This window comes from Dendrobates tinctorius, unplaced genomic scaffold (assembly GCF_039654945.1).
Source record: "Dendrobates tinctorius isolate UK_male_01 unplaced genomic scaffold, ASM3965494v1 ptg000214l, whole genome shotgun sequence".
Lineage (NCBI taxonomy): Eukaryota > Metazoa > Chordata > Amphibia > Anura > Dendrobatidae > Dendrobates > Dendrobates tinctorius.
In genome coordinates, this window is record NW_027361881.1 from 1,885,339 (window position 1) to 1,900,000 (window position 14,662).

A 14,662-nucleotide genomic window follows, 5' to 3' on the forward strand; every position below is an offset into this window, starting at 1 on the left:
TGCACGCCCTTCTCTCTGCTCCTCCTCAGTGCTGCACGCCCCTCTCTCTGCTCCTCCTCAGTGCTGCACGCCCCTCTCTCTGCTCCTCCTCAGTGCTGCACGCCCCTCTCTCTGCTCCTCCTCAGTGCTGACCGCCCCTCTCTCTGCTCCTCCTCAGTGCTGACCGCCCCTCTCTCTGCTCCCCCTCAGTGCTGCATGCCCCTTTCTCTGCTCCTCCTCAGTGCTGACCGCCCCTCTCCCTGATCCTCCTCAGTGCTGCATGCCCCTCTCTCTGCTCCTTCTCAGTGCTGCACGCCCCTCTCTCTGCACCTCTTCAGTGCTGCACGCCCCTTTCTCTGCTCCTCCTCAGTGCTGACCGCCCCTCTCACTGCTCCTCCTCAGTGCTGCATGCCCCTTTCTCTGCTCCTCCTCATTGCTGAACGCCCCTCTCTCTGCTCCTCCTCAGTGCTGCACGCCCCTCTCTCTCCTCCTCCTCAGTGCTGCATGCCCCTCTCTCTGCTCCTCCTCAGTGCTGCATGCCCCTCTCTCTGCTCCTCAGTGCTGACCGCCCCGCTCTCTGCTCCTCCTCAGTGCTGCATGCCCCTCTCTCTGCTCCTCTTCAGTGCTGACTGCCTCTCTCTGCTCCTCCTCAGTGCTGCGTGCCCCTTTCTCTGCTCCTCCTCAGTGCTGACCACCCCTCTCTCTGCTCCTCCTCAGTGCTGCATGCCCCTCTTTCTGCTCCTCCTCAGTGCTGACCGCCCCTCTCTCTGCTCCTCCTCAGTGCTGACCGCCCCTCTCTCTGCTCCTCCTCAGTGCTGCATGCCCCTCTCTCTGCTCCTTCTCAGTGCTGCATGCCCCTCTCTCTGCTCCTCCTCAGTGATGACCTCCCCTCTCTCTGCTCCTCCTCAGTGCTGCACGCCCCTCTCTCTGCTCCTCCTCAGTGATGACCTCCCCTCTCTCTGCTCCTCCTCAGTGCTGCACGCCCCTTTCTCTGCTCCTCCTCAGTGCTGACCGCCCCTCTCCCTGCTCCTCCTCAGTGCTGCATGCCCCTCTCTCTGCTCCTTCTCAGTGCTGCACGCCCCTCTCTCTGCACCTCTTCAGTGCTGCACGCCCCTTTCTCTGCTCCTCCTCAGTGCTGACCGCCCCTCTCACTGCTCCTCCTCAGTGCGGCATGCCCCTTTCTCTGCTCCTCCTCAGTGCTGAACGCCCCTCTCTCTGCTCCTCCTCAGTGCTGCACGCCCCTCTCTCTGCTCCTCCTTAGTGCTGCACGCCCCTCTCTCTGCTCCTCCTCAGTGCTGCACGCCCCTCTCTCTGCTCCTCCTCAGTGCTGCACGCCCCTCTCTCTGCTCCTCAGTGCTGACTGCCCCTCTCTCTGCTCCTCCTCAGTGCTGCATGCCCCTCTCTCTGCTCCTCTTCAGTGCTGACCGCCCCTCTCTCTGCTCTCCTCAGTGCTGCATGCCCCTTTCTCTGCTCCTCCTCAGTGCTGACCGCCCCTCTCTCTGCTCCTCCTCAGTGCTGCATGCCCCTCTCTCTGCTCCTCCTCAGTGCTGACCGCCCCTCTCTCTGCTTCTCCTCAGTGCTGCATGCCCCTCTCTCTGCTCCTCCTCAGTGCTGCATGCCCCTCTCTCTGCTCCTCCTCAGTGATGACCTCCCCTCTCTCTGCTCCTCCTCAGTGCTGCACGCCCCTCTCTCTGCTCCTCCTCAGTGCTGACCGCCCCTCTCTCTGCACCTCTTCAGTGCTGCACGCCCCTTTCTCTGCTCCTCCTCAGTGCTGACCGCCCCTCTCACTGCTCCTCCTCAGTGCTGCATGCCCCTTTCTCTGCTCCTCCTCATTGCTGAACGCCCCTCTCTCTGCTCCTCCTCAGTGCTGCACGCCCCTCTCTCTCCTCCTCCTCAGTGCTGCATGCCCCTCTCTCTGCTCCTCCTCAGTGCTGCATGCCCCTCTCTCTGCTCCTCAGTGCTGACCGCCCCGCTCTCTGCTCCTCCTCAGTGCTGCATGCCCCTCTCTCTGCTCCTCTTCAGTGCTGACTGCCTCTCTCTGCTCCTCCTCAGTGCTGCGTGCCCCTTTCTCTGCTCCTCCTCAGTGCTGACCACCCCTCTCTCTGCTCCTCCTCAGTGCTGCATGCCCCTCTTTCTGCTCCTCCTCAGTGCTGACCGCCCCTCTCTCTGCTCCTCCTCAGTGCTGACCGCCCCTCTCTCTGCTCCTCCTCAGTGCTGCATGCCCCTCTCTCTGCTCCTTCTCAGTGCTGCATGCCACTCTCTCTGCTCCTCCTCAGTGATGACCTCCCCTCTCTCTGCTCCTCCTCAGTGCTGCACGCCCCTCTCTCTGCTCCTCCTCAGTGATGACCTCCCCTCTCTCTGCTCCTCCTCAGTGCTGCACGCCCCTTTCTCTGCTCCTCCTCAGTGCTGACCGCCCCTCTCCCTGCTCCTCCTCAGTGCTGCATGCCCCTCTCTCTGCTCCTTCTCAGTGCTGCACGCCCCTCTCTCTGCACCTCTTCAGTGCTGCACGCCCCTTTCTCTGCTCCTCCTCAGTGCTGACCGCCCCTCTCACTGCTCCTCCTCAGTGCGGCATGCCCCTTTCTCTGCTCCTCCTCAGTGCTGAACGCCCCTCTCTCTGCTCCTCCTCAGTGCTGCACGCCCCTCTCTCTGCTCCTCCTTAGTGCTGCACGCCCCTCTCTCTGCTCCTCCTCAGTGCTGCATGCCCCTCTCTCTGCTCCTCAGTGCTGACTGCCCCTCTCTCTGCTCCTCCTCAGTGCTGCATGCCCCTCTCTCTGCTCCTCTTCAGTGCTGACCGCCCCTCTCTCTGCTCTCCTCAGTGCTGCATGCCCCTTTCTCTGCTCCTCCTCAGTGCTGACCGCCCCTCTCTCTGCTCCTCCTCAGTGCTGCATGCCCCTCTCTCTGCTCCTCCTCAGTGCTGACCGCCCCTCTCTCTGCTTCTCCTCAGTGCTGCATGCCCCTCTCTCTGCTCCTCCTCAGTGCTGCATGCCCCTCTCTCTGCTCCTCCTCAGTGATGACCTCCCCTCTCTCTGCTCCTCCTCAGTGCTGCACGCCCCTCTCTCTGCTCCTCCTCAGTGCTGACCGCCCCTCTCTCTGCACCTCTTCAGTGCTGCACGCCCCTTTCTCTGCTCCTCCTCAGTGCTGACCGCCCCTCTCACTGCTCCTCCTCAGTGCTGCATGCCCCTTTCTCTGCTCCTCCTCATTGCTGAATGCCCCTCTCTCTGCTCCTCCTCAGTGCTGCACGCCCCTCTCTCTCCTCCTCCTCAGTGCTGCATGCCCCTCTCTCTGCTCCTCCTCAGTGCTGCATGCCCCTCTCTCTGCTCCTCAGTGCTGACCGCCCCGCTCTCTGCTCCTCCTCAGTGCTGCATGCCCCTCTCTCTGCTCCTCTTCAGTGCTGACTGCCTCTCTCTGCTCCTCCTCAGTGCTGCGTGCCCCTTTCTCTGCTCCTCCTCAGTGCTGACCACCCCTCTCTCTGCTCCTCCTCAGTGCTGCATGCCCCTCTTTCTGCTCCTCCTCAGTGCTGACCGCCCCTCTCTCTGCTCCTCCTCAGTGCTGACCGCCCCTCTCTCTGCTCCTCCTCAGTGCTGCATGCCCCTCTCTCTGCTCCTTCTCAGTGCTGCATGCCCCTCTCTCTGCTCCTCCTCAGTGATGACCTCCCCTCTCTCTGCTCCTCCTCAGTGCTGCACGCCCCTCTCTCTGCTCCTCCTCAGTGCTAAAAAAAAAAAAAAAAAACGGATTAAAAACACACATGTGACATGCACAATGTGAACAAGTCTGTTGGACCATGTTCACTCCACCCTGACTGAAACACAAACAAAAAGCACAGAATGACAAATGTGCAAAAATACCTTGCAATAAGACATAACAGTAGTCAGCAAGTGCTGATAAAAGGTAATAACAAACACAGTTTGTTATTACCTTTTATCAGCACTTGCTGACTACTGTTATGTCTTATTGCAAGGTATTTTTGCACATTTGTCATTCTGTGCTTTTTGTTTGTGTTTCAGTCAGGGTGGAGTGAACATGGTCCAACAGACTTGTTCACATTGTGCATGTCACATGTGTGTTTTTAATCCAGTTTTTTTCATGCTTATGCATGATTTGAGAGACCCCACCCCTCTCTTGTGTGACATGCACATAAGGAGCTGTCTTGCATCACGTGCCCATACCAGAAAGCGCCTGTCTTAATCCTGCTCATTTAGACACAGTTCATATGTTCAGGTATTAAATACATTAGATAGGGACTGCTTCAATACGGGTTACCTTGACGTTGGTGAGGCAGCTTGGTATACATTTTTTTGCAAAAAAACGTATCGACTAAATACCCTGTGTTTGTTATTACCTTTTATCAGCACTTGCTGACTACTGTTATGTCTTATTGCAAGGTATTTTTGCACATTTGTCATTCTGTGCTTTTTGTTTGTCCTCCTCAGTGCTGTACGCCCCTCTCTCTGCTCCTCCTCAGTGCTGACCGCCCCTCTCTCTGCTCCTCCTCAGTGCTGACCGCCCCTCTCTCTGCTCCTCCTCAGTGCTGACCGCCCCTCTCTCTGAACCTCCTCAGTGCTGCATGCCCCTCTCTCTGCTCCTCCTGAATACTGCACGCCCCTCTCTCTGCTCCTCCTCAGTGCTGCACGCCCCTCTCTCTGCTCCTCCTCAGTGCTGCACGCCCCTCTCTCTGCTCCTCCTGAATACTGCACGCCCCTCTCTCTGCTCCTCCTCAGTGCTGCACGCCCCTCTCTCTGCTCCTCCTCAGTGCTGCATGCCCCTCTCTTTGCTGTCCTGTGTGATCGCTGACAGAGATAGAGAGGGCTAGAGAGAGAGGGAAGAAAATGAGAAAGACAGGGCCAAAAAAAGAAATACATAGAAGAGAGGGAGGAACAGAGAGCAGAAAGACGGAAAAAAGAAAAATAGTGTAGTTGACTAGTTGTTATGCCTTCCTATTGTTATTAATACAAACATGAATTTATAAACATTTCATGTTACATTTGTTACAAAATATATGAATCCAGATGAAATAATCAATATGAAGAGTAATCAGACTAATGGGAGGGTATACAAACACTGTAGAAACATTTTTATGAACACATCACATGGAATGTTCTAGTCTCCTCTAGGAAACCTGATCATGCCCTGGCCAGCATGCACAGCAGAGCTGAACACAGCAGAGCTGAGAGTGACATAGTAGAGCCGAGAATGACATAGGAGAGCCGAGAATGACATAGCAGAGCCGAGAATGACATAGCAGAGCCGAGAATGACATAGCAGAGCCGAGAATGACATAGCAGAGCCGAGAATGACATAGCAGAGCCGAGAATGACACAGCAGAGCCGAGAATGACACAGCAGAGCCGAGAATGACATAGCAGAGCCGAAAATGACGTAGCAAAACTGGGAATGACATAGCAGAGCCGAAAATGACATAGCAAAACTGGGAATGACATAGCAGAGCTGAACATAGCAGAGCCGAACATAGCAGAGCCAAGAAAGACATAGCAGAGCCGAGAATGACATACCAGAGCTTAGCAAAACAGAGCTGAGAATGACATAGCAGAGCTAAGTATATCAGAGCTGATAATTTCATAGTAGAGCTGTGAATGACATAGCAGAGCTCAGTACAGTAGAGCACAGCTGAGAATAACATAGCAGAGCTAAGTACAACAAAGTAGAGCATAGTAGAGCTGAGAATAACATAGCAGAGCTGAGCAAAGCAGAGCTGAGTATAAACGGAAATGACCATAGCAGAGCTGGGTTAGGTAGAGCTGAGAATGATATAGCTGAGCTGAATATAACCGAACTGAGCATAGCAGAGCTGAGCTGAGCACAGCATAGCCGAGAATGACAGCAAAGTGAGAATAACATAGCTACGCTAAGCATAGCAGAGCTGATAATAGCATAGCAGACATGAGCTTAGCATAGCAGAGCTAAATATAACAAAACTGAACATAGCAGAGCTGAGAATGACACAGCAGAGCTGAGTGCAGCAGAGTGGAGAATAGCAGAGCTGAGGATAACATAGCAAAGCTGAGCATATCAGAGAGGTCATGCTACAACCCGACAGTCAGGGTAATGAGGATGTAGTAAGGGTGCTTTATTACACAGGGCGATTGGGTGGTATCTTCAGAGCTGAGTATAACATAGCTGAGCTGTGCTACAAGTGGTCACATCAGTGAGGACCCCCGAGACCCAAGAGAGGGCTTTATCACACAGGGTCATTCAGTGCATCTACGCACGCTCCACTGATCACATTAGATCTACCGAGGACGGATCCAGTGACAACAGAGGGGAAAGAGAGCAGTGGCATCATTAGGGGGCTGATAGGGGGCTGCAAACCAATGAGGAATTCAGAGCTAGGAGGTCTTGGCAACAGGAGGAACACAGAAAACTGAGGAATAACACTAATACGCACGAGTCTCATCAAATCACTCCAGTTTCTTTCAGTAATTTTTGGAAAATCTTCTTGGAAACTTTATCAAGTGTCGCAGTAAAAACCCCAAGGTCATAAAAATTCCTGCGAGTCTTTCACTTTCTGTTACATAGAGAATGAAAGGAGCAGAGAGATAAGCGAGCAGTGAGGAGGAGGAGGATGGAAACCTCAGGACCAAGGATGTGTGACCACACAGATGCCCCAATGTGTAAGGCATTCAGTCACTAAGGGGGCACAGGACAGAGAAACCTCAGCTGCCGGACCATCCGTGTGTAACGTGCCCGGCGTGGACCATCCGTGTGTAACGTGCCCGGCGTGGACCATCCGTGTGTAACGTGCCCGGCGTGGACCATCCGTGTGTAACGTGCCCGGCGTGGACCATCCGTGTGTAACGTGCCCGGCGTGGACCATCCGTGTGTAACGTGCCCGGCGTGGACCATCCGTGTGTAACGTGCCCGGCGTGGACCATCCGTGTGTAACGTGCCCGGCGTGGACCATCCGTGTGTAACGTGCCCGGCGTGGACCATCCGTGTGTAACGTGCCCGGCGTGGACCATCCGTGTGTAACGTGTCCGGCGTGGACCATCCGTGTGTAACGTGCCCGGCGTGGACCATCCGTGTGTAACGTGCCCGGCGTGGACCATCCGTGTGTAACGTGCCCGGCGTGGACGGTCCGTGTGTAACGTGCCCGGCGTGGACCATCCGTGTGTAACGTGCCCGGCGTGGACCATCCGTGTGTAACGTGCCCAGCGTGGACGATCCGTGTGTAACGTGCCCGGCGTGGACCATCCGTGTGTAACGTGCCCGGCGTGGACCATCCGTGTGTAACGTGCCCGGCGTGGACCATCCGTGTGTAACGTGCCCGGCGTGGACCATCCGTGTGTAACGTGCCCGGCGTGGACGATCCGTGTGTAACGTGCCCGGCGTGGACCATCCGTGTGTAACGTGTCCGGCGTGGACCATCCGTGTGTAACGTGCCCGGCGTGGACCATCCGTGTGTAACGTGCCCGGCGTGGACCATCCGTGTGTAACGTGGACGATCCGTGTGTAACGTGCCCGGCGTGGACCATCCGTGTGTAATGTGCCCGGCGTGGACCATCCGTGTGTAACATGCCCGGCGTGGACCATCCGTGTGTAACGTGTCCGGCGTGGACCATCCGTGTGTAACGTGCCCGGCGTGGACCATCCGTGTGTAACGTGCCCGGCGTGGACCATCCGTGTGTAACGTGCCCGGCGTGGACGGTCCGTGTGTAACGTGCCCGGCGTGGACGGTCTGTGTAATGTTTTATTTGCTCAGTAAAAGGGAAGTACCTGAATGTCCCATTAACCTCGCTCCTTCCAGGACGGCAGAATGCAAAGCAGCGCCCCCGTCTCCGTTCAGCCCGAGCCGCAGACACAACATTCAGTCATTATTCCCATCTCAATTCTGATAATAGACATTTACTAGAGAAAAGCGGAGACCCCAATGTACAGGTGAAACCCCGCACCCCTTACCTTAAATATGGAGGCGTCCACTTCTTGGTTATAATCCTGCTTTCCTGCGTGTTTCCATGGAATACGGAACAGCGTCTTGCTGCCATTTTCCCACACCAGTCCCGGGTACATACTGCTGTCGATCTGCTCAATCAGCCATTGCCGGAGCCGTCTGCCGCCGTTACGATCGCACATCTGCCATGAAAAGTGTAAAAGGTCAGGAGGAGACCAGAAGAATAAAGGAGAATGAAATGTGCGCACAATCCTGGCTCAGTGGTTATTACTACAGGAGCCGTCGCACCTGAGGACGGAGGAGAATGCTCCAGTATTTACTGACGGGTGAAAGTCCGCGTCATCTACAGACTATTTACCGAGATCAGCAGAGAAAAGACCGGCATAAGACCAGTATAAGACCGGCATAAGACCAGTATAAGATCAGTATAAGACCGGCATAAGACCAGTATAAGATCAGTATAAGACCAGCATAAGACCAGTATAAGACCGGCATAAGATCAGTATAAGATCAGTATAAGACCGGCATAAGATCAGTATAAGATCAGTATAAGACCGGCATAAGACCAGTATAAGATCAGTATAAGACCGGCATAAGATCAGTATAAGATCAGTATAAGACCGGCATAAGATCAGTATAAGATCAGTATAAGACCGGCATAAGACCAGTATAAGATCAGTATAAGACCGGCATAAGATCAGTATAAGATCAGTATAAGACCAGTATAAGACCGGCATAAGACCAGTATAAGATCAGTATAAGACCGGCATAAGACCGGCATAAGATCAGTATAAGACCGGCATAAGACCGGCATAAGACCAGTATAAGACCGGCATAAGATCAGTATAAGATCAGTATAAGACCGGCATGAGATCAGTATAAGATCAGTATAAGATCAGTATAAGACCGGCATAAGATCAGTATAAGATCAGTATAAGACCGGCATAAGACCAGTATAAGATCAGTATAAGACCGGCATAAGATCAGTATAAGATCAGTATAAGACCAGTATAAGATCAGTATAAGATCAGTATAAGATCAGTATAAGACCGGCATAAGACCAGTATAAGATCAGTATAAGACCGGCATAAGATCAGTATAAGATCAGTATAAGATCAGTATAAGACCGGCATAAGATCAGTATAAGATCAGTATAAGACCGGCATAAGACCAGTATAAGATCAGTATAAGATCAGTATAAGATCAGTATAAGACCGGCATAAGACCAGTATAAGATCAGTATAAGACCGGCATAAGACCGGCATAAGATCAGTATAAGACCGGCATAAGACCGGCATAAGACCAGTATAAGATCAGTATAAGATCAGTATAAGACCGGCATAAGACCAGTATAAGATCAGTATAAGACCGGCATAAGACCAGTATAAGACCGGCATAAGACCAGTATAAGATCAGTATAAGACCAGTATAAGATCAGTATAAGACCGGCATAAGACCAGTATAAGATCAGTATAAGATCAGTATAAGATCAGTATAAGACCGGCATAAGACCAGTATAAGATCAGTATAAGATCAGTATAAGACCGGCATAAGATCAGTATAAGACCAGTATAAGACCGGCATAAGATCAGTATAAGACCAGTATAAGATCAGTATAAGACCGGCATAAGACCAGTATAAGATCAGTATAAGATCAGTATAAGACCGGCATAAGATCAGTATAAGATCAGTATAAGACCGGCATAAGACCAGTATAAGATCAGTATAAGATCAGTATAAGACCGGCATAAGATCAGTATAAGACCAGTATAAGACCGGCATAAGATCAGTATAAGACCAGTATAAGACCAGTATAAGATCAGTATAAGACCAGTATAAGATCAGTATAAGATCAGTATAAGACCAGTATAAGACCAGTATAAGATCAGTATAAGACCGGCATAAGATCAGTATAAGACCAATATAAGACCGGCATAAGATCAGTATAAGACCAGTAAAAGACCGGCATAAGATCAGTATAAGATCAGTATAAGACCAGTATAAGATCAGTATAAGACCGGCATAAGATCAGTATAAGATCAGTATAAGATCAGTATAAGACCAGTATAAGATCAGTATAAGACCGGCATAAGATCAGTATAAGACCAGTATAAGACCGGCATAAGATCAGTATAAGACCGGCATAAGATCAGTATAAGACCAGTATAAGACCGGCATAAGATCAGTATAAGACCAGTATAAGATCAGTATAAAATCAGTATAAGACCGGCATAAGACCAGTATAAGATCAGTATAAGATCAGTATAAGACCGGCATAAGACCAGTATAAGACCAGTAAAAGATCAGTATAAGACCAGTATAAGATCAGTATAAGACCGGCATAAGACCAGTATAAGACCAGTATAAGATCAGTATAAGATCAGTATAAGATCAGTATAAGACCGGCATAAGACCAGTATAAGACCAGTATAAGATCAGTATAAGACCGGCATAAGACCAGTATAAGACCAGTATAAGACCAGTATAAGATCAGTATAAGATCAGTATAAGATCAGTATAAGACCAGTATAAGACCAGTATAAGATCAGTATAAGATCAGTATAAGACCAGTATAAGATCAGTATAAGACCAGTATAAGATCAGTATAAGACCAGTATAAGATCAGTATAAGATCAGTATAAGATCAGTATAAGACCGGCATAAGATCAGTATAAGACCAGTATAAGACCGGCATAAGATCAGTATAAGACCAGTATAAGACCAGTATAAGATCAGTATAAGACCGGCATAAGACCAGTATAAGATCAGTATAAGATCAGTATAAGACCGGCATAAGATCAGTATAAGACCAGTATAAGACCGGCATAAGATCAGTATAAGACCAGTATAAGATCAGTATAAGACCGGCATAAGATCAGTATAAGACCAGTATAAGACCAGTATAAGATCAGTATAAGACCGGCATAAGACCAGTATAAGATCAGTATAAGATCAGTATAAGACCGGCATAAGACCAGTATAAGACCAGTATAAGACCAGTAAAAGATCAGTATAAGACCAGTATAAGATCAGTATAAGATCAGTATAAGATCAGTATAAGATCAGTATAAGACCGGCATAAGATCAGTATAAGACCAGTATAAGACCGGCATAAGATCAGTATAAGACCGGCATAAGACCAGTATAAGATCAGTATAAGATCAGTATAAGATCAGTATAAGATCAGTATAAGATCAGTATAAGACCGGCATAAGATCAGTATAAGACCGGCATAAGATCAGTATAAGACCAGTATAAGATCAGTATAAGACCGGCATAAGACCAGTATAAGATCAGTATAAGATCAGTATAAGACCGGCATAAGATCAGTATAAGATCAGTATAAGACCGGCATAAGACCAGTATAAGATCAGTATAAGATCAGTATAAGACCGGCATAAGATCAGTATAAGACCAGTATAAGACCGGCATAAGATCAGTATAAGACCAGTATAAGACCAGTATAAGATCAGTATAAGACCAGTATAAGATCAGTATAAGATCAGTATAAGACCAGTATAAGACCAGTATAAGATCAGTATAAGATCAGTATAAGATCAGTATAAGACCAGTATAAGATCAGTATAAGATCAGTATAAGATCAGTATAAGACCAGTATAAGATCAGTATAAGATCAGTATAAGATCAGTATAAGATCAGTATAAGATCAGTATAAGATCAGTATAAGATCAGTATAAGACCGGCATAAGACCAGTATAAGACCAGCATAAGACTTTTTATAAGATCAGTATAAGACCGGCCTACGACTGGAATAAGACCAGTACACAGGTCACCCAATGAGCGGCACGGACAGCACATTTTTCACAGGCCCAACCCACCGGAACGGCTACACATCGCTGAGCTTAGGATCAGCATGAAAAGAGTTAATAGAAAATAAAAGGGCCCAGATGATCCTAGGGGCCACGGACGACGTTACTCACTGATATCACCCCCCCCCGCCCTCATTAGCGGAGGAAGTAGAGCGAAACTAAAAACCAAATGCAGCTTCCTGTGCATCTATGTATAGTGCAGGTAGAGTCCCCCCAGCGAGTGCACGGTCTGAAGTCCCCCAGTCCAGCGAGTGCACGGTCTGAAGCCCCCCAGCGAAGGCACGGTCTGAAGCCCCCCAGTGAGGGCACGGTCTGAAGCCCCCCAGCGAGTGAACGGTCTGAAGCCCCCCAGCGAGTGAACGGTCTGAAGCCCGCCAGCGACTGCACGGTCTGAAGCCCGCCAGCGACTGCACGGTCTGAAGCCCGCCAGCGACTGCACGGTCTGAAGCCCGCCAGCGAGGGCATGGTCTGAAGCCCGCCAGCGAGGGCATGGTCTGAAGCCCCCTCCCCCCCGCTAGTGCACGGTCTGAAGCCCCCCAAAGAGTGCACGGTCTGCACGGTCTGAAGCCCCCCAGCGAGGGCACGGTCTGAAGCCCCCCAGCGAGGGCACGGTCTGAAGCCCCCCAGCGAGGGCACGGTCTGAAGCCCCCCAGCGAGTGCACAGTCTGAAGCCCCCCAGCGAGTGCACAGTCTGAAGCCCCCCGGGAGTGCACGGTCTGAAGCCCCCCGGGAGTGCACAGTCTGAAGCCCCCCAAAGAGTGCACGGTCTGAAGCCACTCCCCGCGAGTGCACGGTCTGACGCACCCCCCGCGAGTGCACGGTCTGAAGCCCCCCCCCGTGAGTGCACGGTCTGAAGCCCCCCCCGGGAGTGCACGGTCTGAAGCCCCCCCGGGAGTGCACGGTCTGAAGCCCCCCCCACCAGTGCACGGTCTGAAGCCCCCCCCCCCCGTGAGTGCACGGTCTGAAGCCCCCCCCCCGCGAGTGCACAGTCTGAAGCACCCCCCGCGAGTGCACGGTCTGAAGCCCCCCCTGCGAGTGCACGGTCTAAAGCCCCCCTCCCGCGAGTGCACGGTCTGAAGCCCCCCCCCGCGAGTGCACGGTATGAAGCCACCCCCCAGAGAGTGCACGGTATGAAGCCCCCCCAGAGAGTGCACGGTCTGAAGCCCCCCCCCAGAGAGTGCACGGTCTGAAGCCATCCCCCCCCGCGAGTGCACGGTCTGAAGCCACCCCCCAGAGAGTGCACGGTCTGAAGCCCCCCCCAGAGAGTGCACGGTCTGAAGCCCCCCCGCGAGTGCACAGACTGAAGCACCCCCCGCGAGTGCACGGTCTGAAGCCCCCCCAGGAGTGCACGGTCTGAAGCCCCCAAGTGAGTGCACAGTCTAAAGCCCCCAAGTGAGTGCACGGTCTAAAGCCCCCCGGCCGGCGAGTGCATGGTCTGAAGCCCCCCCAGGAGTGCACGGTCTGAAGCCCCCAAGTGAGTGCACAGTCTGAAGCCCCCAAGTGAGTGCACGGTCTAAAGCCCCCCGGCCGGCGAGTGCATGGTCTGAAGCCACCCCCCCAGAGAGTGCACGGTCTGAAACCACCCCCCAGAGAGTGCACGGTCTGAAGCCCCCCCCGCGAGTGTACGGTCTGAAGCCCCCCCCCCCCAGAGAGTGTACGGTCTGAAGCCCCCCCAGAGAGTGCACGGTCTGAAGCCCCCAAGCGAGTGTACGGTCTGAAGCCCCCCCGCGAGTGCACGGTCTGAAGCCCCCCCGCGAGTGCACGGTCTGAAGCCCCCCCCGCGAGTGCACGGTCTGAAGCCACCCCCCCCAGAGAGTGCACGGTCTGAAGCCCCCAAGCGAGTGCACAGTCTGAAGCCCCCAAGCGAATGCACGGTCTGAAGCCCCCAAGCGAGTGTACGGTCTGAAGCCCCCACGCGAGTGCACGGTCTGAAGCCCCCCCCAGAGAGTGCACGGTCTGAAGCCCCCAAGAGAGTGCACGGTCTGAAGCCCCCAAGAGAGTGTACGGTCTGAAGCCCCCAAGCGAGTGCACGGTCTGAAGCCCCCAAGCGAGTGCACGGTCTGAAGCCCCCAAGCGAGTGCACGGTCTGAAGCCCCCAAGCGAGTGCACGGTCTGAAGCCCCCCAGTGAGGGCACGGTCTGAAGCCCCCCAGCGAGGGCACGGTCTGAAGCCCCCCAGCGAGTGCACAGTCTGAAGCCCCCCGGGAGTGCACGGTCTGAAGCCCCCCGGGAGTGCACAGTCTGAAGCCCCCCAAAGAGTGCACGGTCTGAAGCCACTCCCCGCGAGTGCACGGTCTGACGCACCCCCCGCGAGTGCACGGTCTGAAGACCCCCCCCGTGAGTGCACGGTCTGAAGCCCCCCCCGGGAGTGCACGGTCTGAAGCCCCCCCCACCAGTGCACGGTCTGAAGACCCCCCCCGTGAGTGCACGGTCTGAAGCCCCCACGCGAGTGCACAGTCTGAAGCACCCCCCGCGAGTGCACGGTCTGAAGCACCCCCCGCGAATGCACGGTCTGAAGCACCCCCCGCGAGTGCACGGTCTGAAGCCCCCCCCAGAGAGTGCACGGTCTGAAGCCCCCAAGCGAGTGCACGGTCTGAAGCCCCCAAGAGAGTGTACGGTCTGAAGACCCCAAGCGAGTGCACGGTCTGAAGCCCCCAAGCGAGTGCACGGTCTGAAGCCCCCAAGCGAGTGCACGGTCTGAAGCCCCCAAGCGAGTGCACGGTCTGAAGCCCCCAAGCGAGTGCACGGTCTGAAGCCCCCAAGCGAGTGTAAGGTCTGAAGCCCCCAAGCGAGTGTACGGTCTGAAGCACCCCCCCGCGAGTGCACGGTCTGAAGCACCCCCCCCGCGAGTGCACGGTCTGAAGCCCCCAAGCGAGTGCACGGTCTGAAGCACCCCCCCCGCGAGTGCACGGTCTGAAGCCCCCAAGCGAGTGCACGGTCTGAAGCCCC

General features: G+C 53.3%; 1 protein-coding gene across 2 annotated transcripts in view; it reads right to left on the bottom strand.

The window, feature by feature from the left end:
- Positions 1 to 14,662, bottom strand: part of IRF8 (interferon regulatory factor 8) — a 42,324-nt gene that overhangs the window by 12,783 nt on the left and 14,879 nt on the right. For both annotated transcript variants that reach the window (XM_073554886.1, XM_073554887.1), the window contains exon 2: positions 7,893 to 8,066. In XM_073554886.1, coding sequence (XP_073410987.1) covers positions 7,893 to 8,066 — 174 coding nt within the window. The remainder of the gene's footprint in view (positions 1 to 7,892; positions 8,067 to 14,662) is intronic.